Source organism: Argiope bruennichi, chromosome 10, assembly GCF_947563725.1.
Source record: "Argiope bruennichi chromosome 10, qqArgBrue1.1, whole genome shotgun sequence".
NCBI lineage: Eukaryota > Metazoa > Arthropoda > Arachnida > Araneae > Araneidae > Argiope > Argiope bruennichi.
Window position 1 is genome coordinate 98345659 of NC_079160.1, and position 23160 is coordinate 98368818.

The following is a 23160-nucleotide window of genomic DNA, read 5'->3' on the forward strand; positions in this document are numbered from 1 at the left end:
CGTTTGGTTAAGATTAAAATAAGCTTATATTTATTTATCTAGGTTACTTAGTATTTATCTAGGTTAACAACCTCGACGAAAGGCGTTATTCTGCAAAACTATTGCGTGACCTTGACGTAATCTTATATCAACATAATGATGAATAGTTTCTAAAGGGGCAGGTTTCTTATACTTCACAGATAATAATTCTTATCAAAACATTACAATAGGTTTTATCGTCAAATGTTTGGTTATTTTCATTTCACACATACTGCCTACTTTCAGAGCAAAACCGGCATTTTATTCTATCACCATTAAACAATATGGAAATTGAAAGTATTTTAGTTACCGGAGCAAACAGAGGAATAGGCTTAGAATTTGTGAAACAATTAGTTAAATTACCTAAGCCTCCTCGTTTCATCTTTGCTACCTATAGAGATGAAAATTCAACACAAGTAAGCAGCCTTTTCCTTATATTTGCAAGCTTTATTTAATTGGACTATTTAAAGTTTGTAAATTATGTGTTTGTAAAGATGAAATTTTATTATTTATTTATTTTCTGGTATGCTTAAATTTTATATAATATGTCTCCAATAATAATCTAACAAAGTGATATTTTCTAAAATTCGTTATGAATTAATGAATCCGATTTTATTAAATTTAATTTAATATTAATAGTTTATCTGACAGTAAATTGAAAGAATGGTTGATTGAATGATTCTATGAGGTTTTTATGTATTTAATTAATACTAGATTTATAAAGATCAAAATGCAGGAAAATTCTAAAAAAATCAACAAGCTTTTATTTCTAAAAATAGAAAGTAATTTTTTTGTTGTCTAAAAGCTAGTGAACAAAACAAAATAATAAAAGAAAAATTCTTATGCGAATTAAAGTTCTAATTAATCATAATAAATCGACACCTCCGGATGATTTGTGATTTTATTTTCATTTCTAGATTTTTGATGCAAAAATTTATTTTCTATATTATAGTAAAATAACAATAGTATGTTTTCTGTTTAATTATTTTTATCTTCACTTTCCATTTTGAGTTATTGACTATCCAGTAAGGCTTTTATCCATGGCTCTCAGTTAATTCCAATGCGTCTACAGTAAATACCTTTGAAAAATATGAGGAAAAATCGAAATAAATTAGAATAAGGCAAATACTGAAAAATTGAAAACTAATTGCTGAAATTAAAATACAGAAAAAATATCTTCTCAGAATATACAGGATATCCTCTAGAATTATGCTTAATATCTAAAGTCTAAACGTTTACAGGCAAGTATATACTACCGGTTGGAAAAAGGCTTTCTGTTATTAAGATTTATCGAAATAATATTTTATGATGCTTGAGTCAATAAATGTAATCCTGAAAAATATATGAAACTTAATTTTTATAAATTCTCACAGTTCTGTGTCATGTTTAGTAAAATAATTATGATATATTGACATTTCTAATAAAAAATTCACTCTCCTATAATATAAACTGATGGAATTATGAAACTTTCAATTTTATTACTTTAGACTATCTTAGAATAATTCAACAGTTACCATGAGAAAAATTACCCATTTATTTCACAACAAATAATTCATTTATTTCTCCATATCAATAGACGTAAAGAATCGAATAGGATGACAATGTTTCTTTGAAATCAGATTATTAATTCGTAAAGGAATGCAACTTTAAAAATTAATAATTTAGTCTGTAATATTTGAAAGAGAGAATTTTTGTTCGAAATACGAAATACAATGTATAAATAAAATGAATTAAAAGAAATGAAAATATGATCTTCTACCCATACATTAAACATAAAAATGCCGCAGCACATAAAATAACGTATGACAACTAATAGAATGTTATGTCATATCCTGTAGTCATTCACCAAATATATTTTGAAAGTTATTTCAAAAATAAATTGATAATAAGTTAATTAATTTGCTTGTTTTTGTTAAACTTTTGTTTGCATTTTAAGCGTTATTATTAAAATTTATTTGCTTTATTTATAGAAAATATGAAAATTTATATTTTTTTCTCTCTTTATGACAAGCTAGAAAATTTAATCTTTTGTATTCTTGATGAGATGATTCTAAAATTTAATCTTTTGTATTCTTGATAAGATGATTCTAAAATTTAATCTTTTGTGTTCTTGATGAGATGATTCTAAAATCTAAAATTTAATCTTTTGTGTTCCTGATAGGATGATTCTAAAATTTAATCTTTTGTGTTCTTGATGAGATGATTCTAAAATTTAATCTTTTGTGTTCTTGATAGGATGATTCTAAAATTTAATCTTTTGTGTTCTTGATGACATAATCGAATTTAATATTTTCAAAAACTTAATTATTGGAAACCGTTAGTTAAACTATGCTTTGATTTGATACTTTTGGCGCCCTCTAGTAATAAGTTCGAGAAACACTAAATCTCAAGACCAAAATATAGAAAATAATTAAAATAAAAATTGTTTTGTTTAGTAATCTTAACAAATATCAAGTCTTGTAAAAGTAGTCTTGTTTTCAAAGACCCTTTTTAACACTATTTATATATTTTTGAAATAAATATGGTTGAAACTGATTTTATACTGAGGAGTCACTTTGGTGAGCGAATGCAGCATACTCGAGCTGAGAGAAAAACATTGACCATACTCAACCCTAGGTACATATTCATTCACAAAAACTTATAAGAATATTCTTTAGAAGTCATATTCAGAGATTTGAAAACATGAAGAATGAGTGCCCACTGAATATTTGTTTGGTTAGATTCGTTTCCAGAATGATTTGGCGTATCCATGTCTATAGTTTGTGTATTTTCTGTAGACGGTTCAAGGTCACATTTTCTACCGCGTTACTGGTACCAGATAACCAATAACGAGGTAGAAAATGTGACCTTGAACCGCCTACAGAAAATGCACAGACTATAATCATCGTTGTAGTTAGAAGAAAAAGTCCGGAGCAATTCTAGAATTTTCCTGTTAGTGGGTCATCCATCTTATTCGGTTATTTGATCCCCAGATTCTTCCTCCACACCTGAACTTCACCCATAAAACGTCTGGAGAAGCAATAAAATCTTACTTCCAAAGGTCAGCTGAGTGTATTGTTTACAACTTCCAGCCTCTGGTCATCAACCATTCCATCGTCTACAATAGTTTTTTTCTACTGCAAAATTCGATAAAACAGACATTGTATTTGAAACTGTTAATGATCGAAATTACAAATAGATATGAATTTTTTGTATGTTCCCATTATATAAAATTACAGAAAAATTTTCATCATTACTTTCATAATTTCTATGTTCCTTTCAAATTAATTCTTTTTCCTCTTTAGGCTCTTAAAGAGATTCGAGATGCATCCAAGAAAAGCGAAGTTGTGCTTATCAAAATGGGTGAGTTAAAATTCAATACACCATTATCCTTTTTGAAGATAGAGTCTTTATTCACATTAATATAAATTAAAGATATTTATAAAAAATGTTATAAAAATTCTATAAAATGACATTAATTGTGTATTTTTAATTGATAATTTTTTTATTATTGATGAATGATTTTTTTTAGTTATAGTAGTACTTTTTCCTTACCAGAGGGCAAATTCTGCCCCACAATATTCATTTATTTCCTGCCTACAAAGAGATTTAAGGACTGAAATCGTAAGCAAAAATGGATTCCATTCCCCTTTATAGCGTATATTATTTATTTCCTCTCCAATTACTCTGCATATTCTCTAACTCTTTTTCATTTGTATTACTTCATTACACCCACATTTGTCAAAGTCCATAATATCTGTAGAGGGATTGCTTGCTGGAGAGTTCCTTAGTGAATCCAAAATGTGAGCTTTCTCTCTCGAAATTCTTTCGATTTCCACGTACAGGGGTTATCTCAGACTTGTACTCAGATATTCCAAGCCCGGTTAACTCAACAGAAGATGACATTCCCCCATTTCATCATAAATCCTTGATTTGTGGGTAAGAGAAGATAAACTATATCGGCAGTTCTAAACCTTTTTAAATTTTGTATCGCATCAAATATATGCCAAAGTAAAAGCATTTTCCTGTTAAACATCAAAATATTTTAAATTGAATGTTTATAATCAAAGATAATTTGGTTTGGCAATATTAATTGTTAAAATTTAAAATCGTTTCGAAACAATACAAGACCTCCTTTGGGATGTATTTTGTAATTTTGAACAGTGGTATGGTTGATGATGACATCTGGTTGACATTCTCATCTCAAAATATCTGTGTACCACCAATGTGAGCGGGCTTACCCCCGATGAATTTATTGTACACCATCCGCGTTTACAAAACAGTGGAATTTGGTTTCGATCCTGCAACCTCCGATGCCGCAAGCGGAAATTTACCATCAAGCTGACACGGCCTTATAATAAAGAAATATAGGACTTTAAATTTATTTTACTCAGTGCTTCTTGAAAATAAAACTTGTGCATTGCGAAAAATAAAAATATACTATATATTAAAGTAGATGATTGTTAATTACATACAAGATAAAAAAATTATTTTTTGGTTTTCTGAGAAGAAATTCAGATGTAGTGGTACAGATTAAGATGAATATTTTATTTACATTATGCACACGAAAGTTCAATACGATTCCTGCTAAAGGTGCTGTTAAACCAGATACTGAAAGAAGAATTAATTTGACTGCGAACACCCGACTCTGAAGAATGGAATAACCAACATTTCCTGGTCGTTGTGCGAGTGTGCCCTTCCACTTTAGCTTAAGCTTTATATTTTCTGGAGTTGGTTCTACGTATTCGATAATGTATGGCGGCCAAATGTTTATGAATGTGTTTCTATTATTGATTTCGTTTCTGGTTAATAATCTGAAGCCAGACAGTGTAACAAAACATTCTTTATTTTCTCTTATTCCATGAATAATAAAAATGTTGGTGAATGGAATCTAATTTTCTTCTTTATATATTTTAATCCACGTCCAAACAATAATTTCTTTTAAATATTTTTTTTTTATTTTCTCGATTCAGATATCACAAAGAAGGATGAAATTGAAAGCGCACATAGGACGATAGAAAGCAAAGTTGGAGACAAAGGTCTCAACCTGTTGATCAACAATGCTGGTGCTTTGGAGCGGGAGGGCTTTCCCGAAATCACGGAGGAGGACATGCTGTTCCATTTTACCATCAACACAGTGGGACCTGTCATGGTTCTAAAGGTAATAATATTGATAAATATAGTAATTCCACCATTATAATAAAAATTTTCTATTTAAACTTCGACAATATTGTGAAACAATATTATACAATATTGGTTTTCCTTTCAAAGTTTAGAATATTACATTGTGTAATGTCCTGTTTGAGTAATAGTCGTAATCAAATTATAAAAATGCATTGTATATGGAAATTAAAAATCTTTATAAACTAAATACTGAACTTTTTTATATAGTTTTTTTTATTTTACTTTTTTGTTTGTTTTCTTGTACGAAAAATAAATGGGGTAGATATTGTAATTGTGAAAACAATTCGTCTTTATGATTCCGATGAATCGCCTCATTTTTGACTTCCTAAAAAACAAATTTTAGAATTTATTTATTTTTTTTTATTTTATTTTTTTTATGAACACAATTACTTAAAAAAGCAATGAACTAATTGAATGAAATTTGATACGTAATATTTAAACCAAAACTTTAGAATTCTATAAAAGTCGGAAGACTTCCATCTACAGAAATCTGTTCTTGTCTTTGTCTATCTATTATTATGTCCGTGGTCACGGGAACACAGTTACTTTAAAATATAGGGTTACATTAATGAAGTTTAGGGAATAAGATTTATGAATGAATTTTTTTTGGAACTTTGGTCTATGGGTTGGCCATTTAGTGGTTTATATAACTGTATGTATATGCATGCCATTACTAAAATTTTCAAAATTTAAAATGAAGGGTTTTCCTTACTGATGACAAGGGCAATTTCAGGAGCTATGTAAAATAAAGAATGACTTAGTTTATGTTCATTAGGGTGATTGATCTTTAGCTAGAGATTATTATCGTAGGTTAAGATTTAGCTACTCCCAACATTGTATCTTATTCTAATCATAAAAAAATAGGATATGCAAAATATCATTTGAATCAGACAGACGATAATAGACGATCTTCAAACGCCTTAAATTTGGAAAAATTCTTGAAATGGCATCAAAAATTTAAAAGTATTATGTTTTTAACAGAGGTTTTTAAACAGAGGCTAAAGAAGATTTAATAGCAGTTCAAATGGATTTATTTGTATTAATATCGTCATAATACTTTGGTCTCCCTTATGTGATCTTTAGATCAAACAATGCATATTTGCTTTCCTTCATGATACTAAAATGTGTAAAACGCATTATATTGCGAGAAAATGCTATGAATCACATGAATCACTGACGTATTTTGGATCTTTGTCTGTAATTTACATTGCTGACTTTTGAGAAATGAACAAGGAGAATCCTTTACCGATCCATGTCTTCACAAATAAAGAAAGCAAAGTGTGTTGCTTGGTTAGCCAAACTGAAATTTATTATTAAACGCCGATTAATATTTGCAATTTACTGTTAAAAATTTGCCAACACACAAATCGCATATCAAAGAGAATGAAAAATAAAATATATAGATACCAACAAAAGAAAGCATTCTGTTTTCTCTTCTAGTGAGCCATTAATCAACAGTAATTCTTAATATAAATAATTTTTAAGTTAAATTTTCTATGAACAAAAAAACCCAGACTTAACTTAGAACTAATCTTTTTTATTCATTACTATTAAATATAGAAAAATTAAAAATTAGAAATGAAAATATGACGAAAATTTTAAAAATATCTAATTTTCAAAGCACTAATAATAAAAAGCGTTTTAAAGAGCTTTTTTAATTTTTTTAAATTATTAGTGAATTATTGAAGTATTCTTTAAAATGCATTTTATTACTGAATATTTCCGAATATAAGCCAATTTAAGCATAAGCAGGAAATTCATTCTTTCTTGAAAAATTAAGCGAAATTTCAAAATCTGTATGGAAATAGAAGTAAAAAGAGAAGTTGATAATGAATTATAAAAAAAAAAAAAAAAAAAAAAAAAACTAAAACATAGATTATTGAAAGATGAAGAAAACTTCAAAGATATTTTAGTTTTCAATGAACTTATAAAAACGTGTTTTAAAGAATACTTTTTATTACTGAATATTTCCGAATATAAACTGATCAATGAATAAGACAAAAATTCACTTTTCGTCAGAAATTTGCCCAAAATTAAAAATTAATATGTAAACTGAAAGGAAAAAATTCTTTTCACGTTCAAACATGTAAATCTGAAGGAGAAAATTTTAACGAGAATGTAAAATAGGTGAAAAGCTGAATTTTATGAACCGTTTGAAAATTTAATATTGACAAAGAATTGATACAGTAGGAATTCAATAAATTCAATATTTTTTCATCGTTTCGCAAAAAGGTTGCATTCAAAATACCCAAAGAGTTAGTTGAAAGATTAAACTGATTTTCCTTTTTTTTATTGTTATTTTTATGCTCTAATTATTTACATGTTCTATTATTTCTTTTGGTACACATTTTGGTATATTACATTGCGCCTAATTAAGGCAAGAGTACTAATGTTTCTTGAAAATTAGTGAATTCGTATATAAACTGAATCCATAATTTAGTTTTAGAAAAAAATTCAAAGAACACTCATATTCGAAAATATACGGCATAGACAGACTGGCGCTTATAACTTCTGTTATTTCAAGCTAAAGGCTATTGTATTTATGCTTCCCATATTCCGATTAGCTTGTGGTATTTTTTTGCTTTCAAATTCTTTTAAGGACGACGATGCAACTTCTTTTTCTTTATTTTGTACAAAAACTATGTGCACGACTTATTTAATTGGTTTTACTAAAACCTCTTTAATTTTGCAGGAACTGCTTCCTCTGCTTCAGAAAGCAGCTGCTCGTAAGGACAGCGGGATGAACGTGTCCAGAGCAGCTGTCCTTAACATTTCCTCCATTGGAGGCTCCATTGGTGAATTGACAGAAGAGATGCCGAAAGATTGGTTGAAAATACTTAGCTACAGAACCAGTAAGGTATGACCCAAAGATCTTCTCACTTGCTCCTGGTATCACTTTTAATTACTGAGATTCCATTATGTAGTGAATCTCATCACAGAATCAAATTTTACAGCTGTTAGTGTTCAGGAAGACATTTGTAAGGCGTGGTTTTATGAACTTATGCTCACTTTTAAGCAACTTCTGAATACTTTTATTTAGAAGCAGCTTAAGCGCGGCTGATTGCAGTTCTGGGAATAAATGAACGTGTTTGTTACTTAGCGTTAGTAGTAAACAGGGGTATATGGTACGCAGAGTTTTCTCCTGCTTCCCCACCACAACCACCTCGAGTTGAGTTGAGTTGTTTTGCTCCTAAACTCAACATTAGGGTGATGTAATACAGATGCAGGAGGGAAACAACTCGACTCGAGAGGGGAGCAGGAGAAAAACAACTTAATTATGCTTACCATATATCCCTGTTTACTACTGTCGTTGTGTTTCTAAAAGCTGATGAAACCTTTATCTGTTTAATTTTTTCCTGAAGCCAGTATTATTGGTTATAATTCCATGAATAAATTGAGTCATCCATTGTTTAAAATGTTCTTAATGTCACTTGTAATAACTACGAACTGGATTTACGTCTAAAATTAAATTCTAAGGAAGTATGAATGACAAAAATATTTATATAAAAAATGTAATTGTAATATTAAGATTTGATTCGATTCATTTATAATGGTTTATACTTATTGCAGTTCTTGTTCGAATTCTTTTGCATCGGGAACACTACTTTAGTTGAAATAAAGGATTAATGATCATAGTGTTTATTTATTTATTTCTTAATTTTTGTAACATAAAAAGTTTAATTTTTTTTAGAATTAGAATTGTAATCGATACATATTTTAAGCCTCAAGAAAATATATTTCCAAGCCTAGAAATCCTTTACTAGTTGACTTTTGAGAAAGAAATTTTGAACTTTTTTGAAGATTTTCTTTTAAAAAGAAATTTGATTCTTCCAATAATTGTTTATTAATAAATTTTTAATTATTTCTTGGGTCTAAAACTCAGCAATCACAATCGCAAGCAATCACTTTAGTTATCAAAACGAAGTGCTCTTAGTGCAATCATTAAAATGTTTTTCAAATTGTCATTTAATGGAGAACTTCTCCACCGTAAAAGAAATGTGATCATAACCGTGCACTTTATATTTATATTTATTTAGTGACGAATAACAAAGTTGTTGGAGATGACAAAATTCATCTTTATAAATTTTAACTACACGGAACTCTTTGTAGGATCAAATCTCTTTTACCTAACTTTTCCTAAACAGTTTGAAAGTAAACTAATTTGGAATTCTGATATTACTCACAAAGTACATCAAATTATAGCTCGAATTATGCTAAAAAATTGAACTACTTTAATTCATTATGCTTTCAAGATTAAAATACAAGACCACAAATGAAATATAAATTTATTTCTGAAGCCTCTAAACGCATTGATCAATACAGCATTACAATGATTTATGTTCAAATCGGAATGGTATTCTTTCGAAATACACTAAATGACCAAAACCTAAATACGGATGGCATAAAGGAATTTTTAAGTTTTTAAATTTAAAGAAAACCATTGACGATCAAAATTCCTCTTGCTAATTTTCTCTAGTCATTATTTCATCTCAACAGAAAAATCGAATTCTGTTTACAGTTCTGGTTAAATGCTTTATTACAGGAGTCAAACTTGTATACTCTAACCATACAAATTATAATTGATTCTTCAAACTGATTTATGGTCTTTATCATTAAACAATGGATTTAGAAAATTATATATACAAATATCCCAAATACGTTGACCTGAATTTCTATCATTTCTTGAATCACTGTTTTACTGTAAGATGTTTTAAATCATTTTCGCTTGTTTTAAATTTTTGAATTTTATATACTGATTCCAACTTTATCAGTTTTCGCATTTTCTTACTGAAATCAAATTCTTTTATATTTTGTTACTGCATTTTTTAATATTACCTAGCATGTTTTTAAACCATATGCTTGGCGCAATATGATCAAATATGGCCCTTGCGCCAATAAATCCAACACAACAACAACTTAATTTTTATTTCTTATATATTGATTATAAACATATAATATAATCTGGAAAATAAAGTAATAAAAGGTACAATTCTATGACATCGATTGAAATTTTTTATAGATTAAATTTGAACAAATACAAAATTTAAATTTTATACGATTCCCACACAAAAATATCTCATAGATCTGAGTGTGACATTTGAGAAAAACATCCTCCGTACACTGATAAGGTGATGTACAAAATTTCAGTATTTTATCATAAACTCAGAGACAAAGAAGACACATATGTTGACTCAAACCCTTTTAGATACCTGGATATAGGTGCTCAAAGGCGAAAATCATGTCGGATGATCGCGTTTCATGTATCGTACTCAAATTGCGAAAGAAAACAATGACTGCATAAACAAATAATAATTTTGTTGCGCTTTAGTTCAAAAATATACTGTTCGTTTTAGTATCCTAAGACAACCACTTTTCGATTCTTCTATCTCATTAAGGTGTGAGATGCCGAAAAATGAGGGCATTTCCGGAATTCTTCGTCATTTAATTGACTTTGATTTCCACTCTATTAGATACTTTTCCATTTAATTTTGCAGTATCGTGTCTTTTATTATTTTATTTTAATTCAATCCACAAGTAATGCGAATTTACTTTATTGTTAAATGTATAGATCTCCTCCTTTCATCTTTCCTCTCACCTCTATTTTGACGAATTAAACCCATCCTAACGCATGCGCAAAAGCGCGCAGGGCTTCAGAATACGTTGGCAAATAATATAAATAAATTTTTTCTCAAAGATAACACATTTTTTAAAAGAAAAATTGCATCCACTCCAGCTAAATTTGTCTGATAACACTTTTGTGCATTTGATTATCCTCTTATAATATTTTATAAAATATTCATTTTGATAATCGAAATCTTTCAACAGGCTGCTCTAAACATGGCAATGCGAGTGGTTGCTCTTACCATAAAAGATCAGGGCATCCTGGTGGTGAACATGTGCCCCGGGTGGGTGAAGACGGACATGGGAACCGAGCAAGCCTTGCTGACCCCAGAAGAGAGCATCTCTGCTATGATACAGACTTTATCTCAACTGAATGAATCGAATCACGGGGCCTTCTTGGACAGAAACGGAGCTACCATTAAGTTTTGAATATCACACTAAGAATGTTTCATCACAATGTATTCTCTCCTCTACAGAAATGGATTCAAAGATTCCCAGACAAATTTAATGTTACAGTTTATTAAAATGCATATTTAGGTAAAAGCATTTCCGTAATCTATATTAACATAAAATAAAATTACGTTTTCCCTAGTTTCGCTAATCAGCATAAATGTTGTTTTGGTAATATTTCTTGAATAAAAATTTTCAAATATTTTGAAAGGCATTCAGTCTTTTTACTTTTATTTATCTATTTTTTATTTTATTTATTTATATATTTTCAATATAAGGTTTCATGTTTCCCGAGGAATATTTCTCTTTGCGCTCAAAAAGTTTAATTACGATGTTGAAATTCATATGTAATTTGAATATTTTGGCTATTATTTTACTATCGTCATTCATACGCTTAAATAATATTGGTTAAATTTTATCTATAAAAATTATTTGGGAGCCCATTGGATTTAGTAAAAATGTTAGATACATACAAAAAATCCTTTTTTCCTAATTATTGTTAACCACTTTAATTAATGAACAAATTGTTTTCTTAACTATACTACGAAGATAAACATTTCATGTGTAAAAGTAAAAATCTTTGTATCAGTGACATTCAAAATCCTTCCAAGTTCCACAGGGGGATGGAGCACACTTTTCTTAGAAAATATGTAAGAAACTTTTGGAACACCATTCCCACTCGTTTTCATTTGGGTCAAAAATTACGAATAAAGTTCCTAGGAGATAACTGGAGAAAAGATTTTTATGACAGAAAAGATGGCAAGCGCATTACTTAGTAAAACTTTAGTTCGCTGGATAACGATGACGTTAGATTTTCCGTTTTTTGACATGATATTATATGCCTCGAGCATAAATATGTGATTTCTAGAAGGGAGAACAGCTCACTGAATTCTGAAAGTTAGATTTCAAAATTAAATCTAATATTACGCATAATATAAATGCTGTAATGTAGAAATCATTTTTTGTGCTGAATGCTTTGCAGCTTTCCAAAACTTACTTCGTATTTTTTGTTTGATCTGTTTAACTAACGCCCTTTTTACTAAAACTATCTTTAAATAGATACTGATTACTTACATCCGGGATTATTACATAATTCTCATCAAAATTCAGTGAATCCAAGCTTTACGTTTTTATAAAGTCTCTTTTACATTATCAGTCCAAGAAAACAAGTGAATTACAAAAGATTCTCTTGCAAAATAATTTACATAATTTTCATCTTCAACATTCAACAAACTATGGCTTTATATTTTTATAAAATTTCTTTTAATTTTGATTATTCCAAATACAAGTGAATTAGCAAGGATTTTCTAACAGAGGGATATTTAAATTTAAGCTTATTCAATGCATTAATTATCAAAATCTTTACTACAACGTTTTTAACTGTATAAGGTTTTCATATCTTGACGTTTCAATAGACTTTAGAAAATACATTTACAGAGTTATATATCTGGGCTGTAGCTGAAGCCAATAAAAAGGCGAATACATCATTCATATAAATTCAATTCTTTTTAGAATGTGCTATACATATTCATATCTGCGCATTTCCATATTATTAATTATGCATTAAGAAGCAGTTAAAATTATAAATTCATCACAAACTTTCCTTTGTTTAGCTTCGTAATGTTATTGGCCGATTTTATGTATCGTGTGGCTGATAGTAAATTATCATAATTAACATTGAAACTGAGCATCACTTTTTATTACGGATGCGTACATTATCTAACGTAGTTCAAACATGTAGTGTTGCCAACCCTATTAAAAAAACTGTTTGACAGCTGATAGTTTAAGTTTAATAAAAATGGAACATTACAAGATAGAATAATGTATTTTTCATTGCCGAACAATATTTCAAAAATAATGAAAGTTTGGCGCCACAGTTCGAAAGTTTGAGAATAGGCCCCTTAGATCGTGTGATTTAACACCATTGTATATATTTTTATGGGATTATTTCAAGGAAAATGTCTTTGCCAACAAGCCCACAAGCACGCTTGCATTAAAGGAGGAAATTGGACGCTGTATCAATGAAAATCAGTCACATTTATGTGAAATGGTCATGGAAAATTTCGACAAAACAGTACGTATATGCCAGCGATGCCATGGGGGCCAATTTCCCTATGTGTTATTCCATAACCCTATCATGTATACTTTACAATTCAATAAAAATATAGTAATTTAAGCAAAAACTGTGTTTTTTTATTTATTTAATTCAAATCTTGCGATAACACGTTGTTCTATCGTGTAACATTCCATTTTTACCAATCCTAAACTATCAGCTGTCAGATATGTTTTAATAGGTTTGCCAATACTTTACTCCACGAATGGCGGTAAATTCAAATCTTACATTAATTTTTGGGACACTCTTTACAGTTTCCAAAGAATTTAGAATTTTATTATTATTTTAATCCACTTTTTAAAAAAAATCAGAATAAAAATGGTTATAAATCAATACGCATTTAGATTATTTAAAAAATAGGAAAAGGTATTTAGCAGTTAATAATTAGCATAATTTCAATAGAACTTTTTTATTGAAAAATAAAGTTTTATTTGCAATTTTTTTTTATTACAGAATCAAATAAGAAAATAAAGTAAGTATACAAATGAAAGAAGCTAAGTCATGACAATTACATTCATCTTCTTCAGAATAGTAATAAATGAATCAGAAAGAATAAACCAAAATTCAATTGCTATTTTTACTCTACGGAGTTTCTCCCCAATGTGTGAGATTGATTTTGGGAATATCGCTACAAAGTACTTCAGGATTTCTGTAATGGAAAACACAGAATTTATAATAACAGTTCTAATATAGCACAATTTTATTCTGAATTTTTTTTGAGCATTTTCAACAAAAAAGAAACATTTAATAAATATATTTAAGGAATTCGTTTTATTTTTTTATTATTTTTCGTTTTATTTTTATTAGTGGTTGTTTTAGTTTGAGGTTTTTTAAGCTTCAAAATGCTTAGGCAACAAATTGGCGATTTATCGCTTTTGAAGCATTCATTTTTCGCTTTTAGGGTTATTAAAAAATAATGAAGTAGGTTGTCACATTTGGCGATTTATTGTCAGCTAAAGTTACAGCCTAATTTCTAAATTATTCATTCTCTGAATTCTTACGAATTGTCTTAATTTATTTAAGTCATTAACCAGTTTAAATCTGTTTGAAACAATCACGAGACTATCAGATTACGCATGCGTCGATATTTAGAAAAACGATGTTTTTTTGTTTTGTTTTTTTTAAGTTATTTATTTGTGATTATTTCAGGATCGCTTGTGATTTACTTGTGATTAACTTGCTTGTAATTTACTTTTGATTATTTCAGGATCGTTTGTGATTAACTTACTTGTTTCTACTTGTGATTGTTTTAGGATCGTTTGTGATTAATTCATTTAACCACTTGTGGTTGCAAGGAATTCACAGATGCATGTGCCAAAACACTGTAATGTTACTCGTTGCGGAGCCATACAAAGTATCCAATATTTTATCGAAATAGGAAAAAAAATTATATCTTCTAAATTAATTAATTTTTGTTATCTAAGACTGTGCACCTGTAAATTGTGTTCCGGCAAACAGTTTCAGTTGGCGGTTCACGGATATCATTTTCACCTGTGTGACAATTGCTTTCTAGCGCGTGTGGATCGACGTTGTCGATTCTGTGAGAAAAGCATCTCGGCGTGTGTGGCACGTCCTTCCAACGCAAGTGGTTAAATTTGCTTCAATTTAGAATTTAAAAAATACGTTACTTCCATTTTATGCATTTTTTCAAGGAAAAAAGTTAGAATGAAATCGATAAATGGCTTTAACCCTCCAGCTGCGCATCCCGCGATTTTCACGTGTTGACAATTAGTTAATTTTCTGTTGCATCCGGTGTTTTTAGCAGTTTAGAGTGTTTATTTTTACGATTACAGATTTTTATTATATCATAATATTTTCGTGTAATATAAAGTATCAGTTCAATTTATTTAAAAAAATACGTGAATTTATTTGCAAATATCGCATCTAAATAGTGATTTTAAAGAATTACGCAGCCAGAGGGTTATTAATTTTTGCCTTTATTTACTTGAATTTTACTTTGTCTTTTTATATTTTAAATATGTTTTACTCACTTTGAGCTAGGAATAAGCATAGGATACTTCTGCACTTGGGTGATATTTAAATTATCACACAAAAATCGAGCCAGGGAGCATTGCTTAAGAGAATTTCTTTGGGCTAAAAAATAAAGATATGCATTACAAAGTAAAGTCAAAAGAATATTATTTTTTTACAAAATCAAAAATTTGTTTTGTTATCAAAATGTATCATTTTTAGTTTTTATATGCATTTTAGCAGCAAATATGTTGTAGTTATGTATTTGTCGCTTAGAATATGAGCCAAAATGCCTTGAAATTATTCTTTGGTTTCATGTCCGGAAGAATGACTTTTATTTATTTTCATCTCCGTTTTCGTATTAATATTAAACAAAGTGTTTCATAGTATAAAGAGCACTAGAAATATAAAACCTGCAATGTATACGATAATGAATACCATATAGAATGCATTTTAGATTATTCCTTTGATTTATTGGCTCAAAAGTTTCGTATAGATATGCAATTTTGAATCAAGATCATAAATCCAATTGCAATAATTTAGTTGATTTCGCATAAAAAAATAAACTGCATTGAATTTAAATAAGCACAAATAGACATAGAGAGAGTAAACTTGTTGATAGTTTCCCTCCCCAATTGGATATAGATACTCTTTAAGAAAATAAGATGTAGTGAAAGCTTATAAGCCAGTTAACAGCTACGCTACACGGGCAATTGCTTTTGTATTGTGGTCATGTTACTCGGCTGCGAACCACAAGTTCCCAGTTTCTACCCTCGCTCATAACAATCCGCTACATTGGTGACCCGACGTGATACCTTCATCTTTTGTACAGCTGTTGTGGCGCCATCTACCCACAACAAAACAAAGTCCCAGACTCACTTGACACAGCAACACAAAACCGTCAGACTCATTTGGCGCAACAGCAACCATTCAATCACACACGCTCGCCATAACGCTTGGTGCTTCTCAAATGAGTACAGGCGCATTAGAATCAACAGCAAATAAATACATCACCACTCAACAGTCAATTCGTTCATCTCACCTCCGGCACACTAGAGGGAGAGTATGTAGTGAAAGCTTATAAGCCAGTTAACAGATACGCCACACGAGCAATTGCTTTTGTATTGTGGTCATGCTACTCGGCTGCGAACCACAAGGTCCCAGGTTCTATCCGCGCTCATAACAATCCGCTACAAAGATATGGGCAAGATTTTATTCATTTGAATTAGCATCTTCATATCGATAAGAAACGAAGATAAGGAGAACAGATTTCCATTGATTGATTCTGTCTGAAATTTTATTCATTCCTTCATTTTGATGTCAATAGAGTAATCAAATTTCAATGGTCTAGCTGAGTTTTTCAATCATTGCATTTACATAAGCACAAAAAGAGAAAGAAACTTTGTTGATGTGTTAGATCCCCAATTTCATTAGGGTGATAAGCGATGTGGAAAAATTTATTCGTTGATTGTATTGCGCCCAATTCATCTTAGGAGTTAGCATATTCATATTGATATGAATCAGACAGAGATAGGAAACTGATTTTCTGTGATGGTTTTCATCAAAGATACATTTCTACAATTTTAGCATCAAAAATTCAAATTTCAATGGATTAGCTCTGCATTTTCAATTGCATTCACATAAACACGAATAAACAGACAGAAATAAATTGATCGTCCTCTCGAATTTAATGCTTGTCTTTATTGTAATAAATTTGTCAAATTTTTCATCAAATTCGATCATGTGTCATCATGTGTCAAATTTTTCATCCATTCTATAGCGCCTTTGACTTATCATCTTCATGTCAATATAAAAATGAAGAGATACAGAAACAGATTTCCTTTGACGGATTTTGCCAAAAATTTGATACATTTTTGCAATTTTGGCGTCAAGACAACAAATCAAATTTCAATAATTTAGTTCTTTTCATTTTCATTCATTGCATTTATATAAACAAGAATGGACTGAAAGGCGGTAAACTGGTTGATGAATTTCAATTCCCAAATTGATACAAATCTTCATTAAAGTGCTAAGTCATGTGCCAACTTATACTCACTTGTACTATTGCTACTAGTACAAAGTAGTACTAGTATTAGTACTACTTTGAGTGACCATCTTCATATCAATAAAAAGAGAGAGTGAGAAGCATATTTCCTTTTAAAGATAGAAAGAGATAAACAGATTTCCTTTTATAGAAAGAAAGAGAGAGAGAGAGAGAAACCAATTTTCTTTCAGAAGGAAAGGGAAACACAATTTTCCTTTGCGAGAGACAGAGAGAGAAACAGATTTCTTTTGAAGCATTTAATCAAAAATATTTATACATTTCTACAATTTTGGCCTCAAGACAACAAATCAAATTTCAATAATTTAGTTCTTTTCATTTTCATTCATTGCATTTATATAAACAAGAATGGACTGAAAGGCGGTAAACTGGTTGATGAATTTCAATTCCCAAATTGATACAAATCTTCATTAAAGTGCTAAGTCATGTGCCAACTTATACTCACTTGTACTATTGCTACTAGTACAAAGTAGTACTAGTATTAGTACTACTTTGAGTGACCATCTTCATATCAATAAAAAGAGAGAGTGAGAAGCATATTTCATTTTAAAGATAGAAAGAGATAAACAGATTTCCTTTTATAGAAAGAAAGAGAGAGAGAGAGAGAGAAACCAATTTTCTTTCAGAAGGAAAGGGAAAAACAATTTTCCTTTGCGAGAGACAGAGAGAGAAACAGATTTCTTTTGAAGCATTTAATCAAAAATATTTATACATTTCTACAATTTTGGTCTCAAGACAACAAATCAAATTTCAATAATTTAGTTCTTTTCATTTTCATTCATTGCATTTATATAAACACGAATGGACTGTTAGACCGTAAATCGGTTGATGAATTTCAATTCCCAAATTGATACAAATCTTTATTGAAGTGATAAGTCATGTGCTAACTTATATTCACTTGTACTATTGCGTCTTTGAGTGACCATCTTCATATCAATAAAAAGAGAGAGTGAGAAGCATATTTCCTCCAAGAGCGAGATTTCATTAGAGACAGCGAACGAAACATAGTTCCTTTATTGTATTTAATAGAAAAATTGATACACTTCTACGATTTTGGCGACAAAACAACAAATCAAATTTCAATAATTTAGTTCTTTTCAATTTGATTCATTGCATTCACATGAGTGCGAATTTATAGATGGATAGTAAACCTGCCCATGGACTTAGATCTTCAATTTGATATAGATCTTCTTTAGGGTAGTAAGTGTCCTGTGACAAAGTTTATTCATTTATACTATTGCAACTATGAGTTAGCGTCTTCAGTTATATAAGAGAGAGAGAGAGAGAGAAACAGATTTCCTTTGAGAGAGAGAGAAAAATAGATTTCCTTTTAAAGAGAGATCGACAGAAGAAAAAAAAACAGAGTTCGTTTGAGAGAGAGAGAAAAAACATATTTCCTCTAAGAGAGAGAGAAAAACTGATTTCTTCAGAGAGAGAAATTTCCTTAGATACAGCGAACGAAACATATTTCCTTTATTGTATTTAATCGAAAATTTGATACATTTCTATAATTTTGGCGTCGAGACAACAAATGAAATTTCAGTGGTGTAACTCTGCTTTTTTCAATCATTGTATTCCCATAAGCATAACAGACAGGCAGATAATAAAGCTGTTCATGGATTCGATTGATAATTTAAAACAGCTAACCTCAGTGATAGCAAATGTCATTCATTCTTCTCATTGTGGAATTATTTTTATTGCCTCCATCAGGAAGAGGATTGATACAAAGTGCACCTATAAGGTTATTAAAATTTACTTTGGACTATGAGTTCAATACGTATTTTTATCTCAATTCGAAGCACAAAAACCATCAAGAAAAATCAATTTAACAACTTCATGAATATCAAATTACGAATTCGAGACCTAATCAAAATTAAATGCGATTCCTTTTCTTGGTGAAGTAGTTGGTTCCAAATGCATCTATTCGTTTCATACAGAATGACTTCGTTCTTTTAAAAGCTCACAAAGAATACAAAATTTCAAAATGAAACGTTTTGTATATAAAATAGAAATTCTCAATGTTTAAGAATTTGTAAATACAAATTACCTTCAGAGAAAGAAGGCACTTCTCCTTCATGCTCGAAATAAAATCGATCTCCAAACTTGGTGAAATAGAACTGCTTGGAGATGAGACAGGCAGCTGTTGGGCCGACTTCAGATCCCGGAAATCTGTTTTCCAACATCATTCCTACGTATAAGTCTACATCTTCTACCGACCTGCGACATTAAAAAAAAATAGAAAAGTAAGTATCATAAATAGTCATTTAAATCCTGATTTTTAGAAAGAAGTCATACAGTGAATACAATAGTGTTAATCTCTTTGTTATTAAAAACATATTTGTGTACTTTAAACTTCACAACAAAAAATATTTTCCTTTGCAAGCTTATATTTGTATACTTATGTATATTTAAGAACAAAATCATGTTACATCTTTAAACAAGATTTTGTGGTTTAAAGATTTTATTATAAATCACGAATTAGAACTTACCTCAAACGGCACAAAATGCCGAATAACATTGTTACGATATTGCCCCTGCATTTGAAATTTTGAACAACATTTTCGAGGTATAATACGAGCACTATTTTTCATCTCGACATCTGATATTTAACCCTTTTTTTATCAGAAATATTGATTTTATGTAAGATTTTTCTCTGTTTTGTATAAAGGCTGATTCAAGAATATCGTTTCGAAAACATTAGGAATTAAACTTTTCTTAGAGAGCATTTATAACAACTCAGTAAACAATTTCATTTATTTATTCTGTCTGGAGTAATAATATACAGAAAGACATTATGTATAAAAAATATACATGAATTCTGTAATTATCACACTTGTTAACAAGAGCAATAATCACAGAACTCATGTGTGTATGCCTTTATAAATAATATCTTTCTGCATATTATTACACCAGATAATTTTTCTATAATATTACAAAGTAGAAAACCGTAGTAAACGGTAACATATTATTATATTTATTACATTCTTTCAAAATTCTGTACATATTTATTTCTGTTTTATCTTCTGTAAATATTCTGGTATTTAATAAAATGCCCTTAACATGCCCATCAAACAGTTCAGTGACCATAATGTTTAAGGATACGGGGGGGGGGGGTATGAGACGGTGTTTTGTTCTGTATCTCTGTCTAAATGTGACAAGAGTTTTAATAATGAACATAGAATGGTAGTGCATAGGCAAGATCTATCATTTCCCCAACTGATCTAGAAGAAAAAAATCTTTGTTTTAAAGTGATAAATTAAAATTCCGCCAGTCATAACTTATAAAAAATAAATAACATAAAAAGATAAGATCCATAATAATAAACATTGTTGCTATTGAAAATAATTGCATTTCTCCCAATATTTTTTGAACCAAATAACAACGTTTAATGATAAGTTATCTGGCATCACGGATATTAGACAACCATCTACGTAAGGGGATATCCAACGTTTCTGTAAAAACAGAAACTCAAAATCACGACCCTACCAAGAAAACTCAAATGCGTTATTTTCTGGAATATATTGTTACTAAGTAATTGGAATAATTTAACTATTTCTTACTTTTTTTGAAGTTACAATATTTTGGACTTTTTAGAAATTATTCTTAAATTTTACTCTGCAATCTAAAATAAGATGAGATTATAAACAGTCGATCCTGCGGTTTCGATGTTTTACTACAACATTCGATCATTTATTGCTTATTGTACATAGAGGTGATTCAGAAATTTATTTAAAAACATCCGACTTAGTGGCTTGTAGTGTTCAAAACTCATGTTGTTTTTGTGTTGAAGTCAATTCAAAATCGTAAATGAACAAATAGAAATGTTTGTGATGAAAAGACAAATATTATACGATACAGAATATTTTCGGTTCCATGGCTATCCAAGAAAATTACTTATTTCCAGATATAAAATGTATTTTAAATCTTCGATATCAGCGTCATGTATATGAAATGCAACAAATTTTTTTAAGAGAGCCTGCCGTCACAATTCCATGATGGGTATTCATTATCAATTAAAGATAAACCTTTCTACTAAATCGTATTAAGAAATGTAACAAATAACACTCGTTATCTCAATTATTTAATTAACTAGCAGTACCCGCACAGAGTTGACCGTGGCATAACATCCAATAGGAAAAATTAACTTTAAACTTAAGTCTAATCTCCATTTCATATCTCATGGGCATGTTACGCAGCAGCAAACAAACATAAAAATGTATTTAAAAATCATCAAAAATAACTACAAAACAGTTTTTCTTAGCCCACATTCAGAAAAATTTAGACTGTTAAAAAGGTTAGAATAAGATATGTTCATAGACAAAACAATTCACTAAAAATATACAATAGAAAAGCTCTTTTAAAATTTAAAAATATGCAAATAAGTCATTGCACCCACTATTCCACACTACACTTGTTTATCAATTGTGTATATTCTGATATGAAAATAAAATTCAGCTTTCTTCATAATATTTCTTTGTAAACTATATGGGCTGCTTTTTTTGGCATAATGAGTTTTGAATCGTTGCTTAGAATCAAACGTAAATAAAGAAATGTATCGCATATGTATATCAGAAGTTTTGCTATATGCGCGTGCGCGGTTTCAGGTTTTCGCAGATGCGTGGATAAATGCAAGCACAGATATTGCTGTTTTACTCATGTGCGAGTCGTAGTAGGAAAATATTTAAAATCACAATTATGAAACTCCTTTTTTTATTTTGATTTGAATTCAATATACTAAAACTTCCCCAATAAATGCCCAAACATATCTTCAATATCAGTTAAGTATTTCCCGAGTTTTACATACAAATGCTTTCAGGAGACTTCATTTTATACTATGTATACATTTTCCAAATTTTGCTAAAGATAAAATAATAGTTTAGTTTTTCAAGGCATTAAAAAATAAAGGCATACATTTTCTCCACATTTAGTATGATATTTTAATATATCTCATCATTTACCATATTTTTCTTTAAAAAATTAGAAGGAAAAAAAATCAGATAATGTGTATGAATTGCAAACAAATGGTACGCAACTATTATATATATCTGAGAAATATGCAAAACAATTATAGAATTATCAATTGAAATAAATGTTGGTACGGGCTAATATTTTAAAATGCGTAGTACAAATGAATGAAAAATGCAATTTTAAAATGTAGAGTACAATCTGAATGTAAAAAAAAAAGGTTTTAATTCTGTTTTTCAATCCTTTGACAATTGATATAATCCTTCGATCATTGGTATAATCGGACAATTGGTAATTAAATAACAAAATATCTCAATCACTGCAGCAAATTTTCTCCTAAAGCCTGGGTAAGTTTAGTGCTTTAAAAGATCTTGAAAACAATATAGAAAATATCTATTTCATATTTCATTTAATATTAAAATTATTTAGTATAACATTTCTAAAATTAATATCATATTTACTTTCCAAATAAACCTAATAAAAAAGAAGAGCTTACTCGTAGTGTTTCTTCAACATTTCTGCTCTTTTCTGTGGCATCAGCAAAGGTGCAAGGTCATCAAAGGTCTTAATGTTCACTCGTCCTTCAGAGCAAAATCTCACCATGACTACGTAAGGTGCCAAACCATGATCTCTACCCCGCTGAATATCAATGGAGGCCAGATCAGTACCAAACTGTACTCCTCCAGCATACCTAAAGAAGATGAAAGATGAACTTTATATTAGGCTAGCAACAAAAGTAACAAAACATCTGCTGAAAGAATAAATTTGAGGACCTTGGATCCTCAAGATATGATCA

General features: G+C 29.6%; 2 protein-coding genes across 2 annotated transcripts in view; one reads left to right on the forward strand and one right to left on the reverse strand.

The window, feature by feature from the left end:
* Positions 1–209: 209 nt before the first annotated feature.
* On the forward strand, positions 210–11460 carry LOC129988714 (C-factor-like). The gene is made up of 5 exons (XM_056096982.1): positions 210–434; positions 3303–3360; positions 4971–5158; positions 7874–8038; positions 11008–11460. The coding sequence occupies exons 1-5, from the start codon at positions 303–305 to the stop codon at positions 11230–11232; spliced, it is 768 nt and encodes a 255-aa protein (XP_055952957.1). The 5' UTR covers positions 210–302; the 3' UTR covers positions 11233–11460.
* A 2316-nt stretch (positions 11461–13776) lies between these two features.
* Positions 13777–23160, reverse strand: part of LOC129987408 (peroxidase-like) — a 48484-nt gene continuing 39100 nt past the window's right edge. Inside the window, exons 11-14 of the mRNA XM_056095384.1 lie at positions 22861–23055; positions 19447–19616; positions 15358–15460; positions 13777–14015 (exon numbers count right to left, since the gene is read on the reverse strand). Coding sequence (XP_055951359.1) covers positions 13949–14015; positions 15358–15460; positions 19447–19616; positions 22861–23055 — 535 coding nt within the window. The 3' untranslated portion in view covers positions 13777–13948. The remainder of the gene's footprint in view (positions 14016–15357; positions 15461–19446; positions 19617–22860; positions 23056–23160) is intronic.

Excerpts from the sequence above, each read along its gene's own strand:
- LOC129988714 (XM_056096982.1), top strand. The coding sequence starts at position 303 with ATGGAAATTGAAAGTATTTTAGTTACCGGAGCAAACAGAGGAATAGGC. Across the intron at positions 5,159-7,873 it reads GACCTGTCATGGTTCTAAAG|GAACTGCTTCCTCTGCTTCA; the intron begins GTAATAATATTG and ends TTAATTTTGCAG. Across the intron at positions 8,039-11,007 it reads TTAGCTACAGAACCAGTAAG|GCTGCTCTAAACATGGCAAT; the intron begins GTATGACCCAAA and ends ATCTTTCAACAG.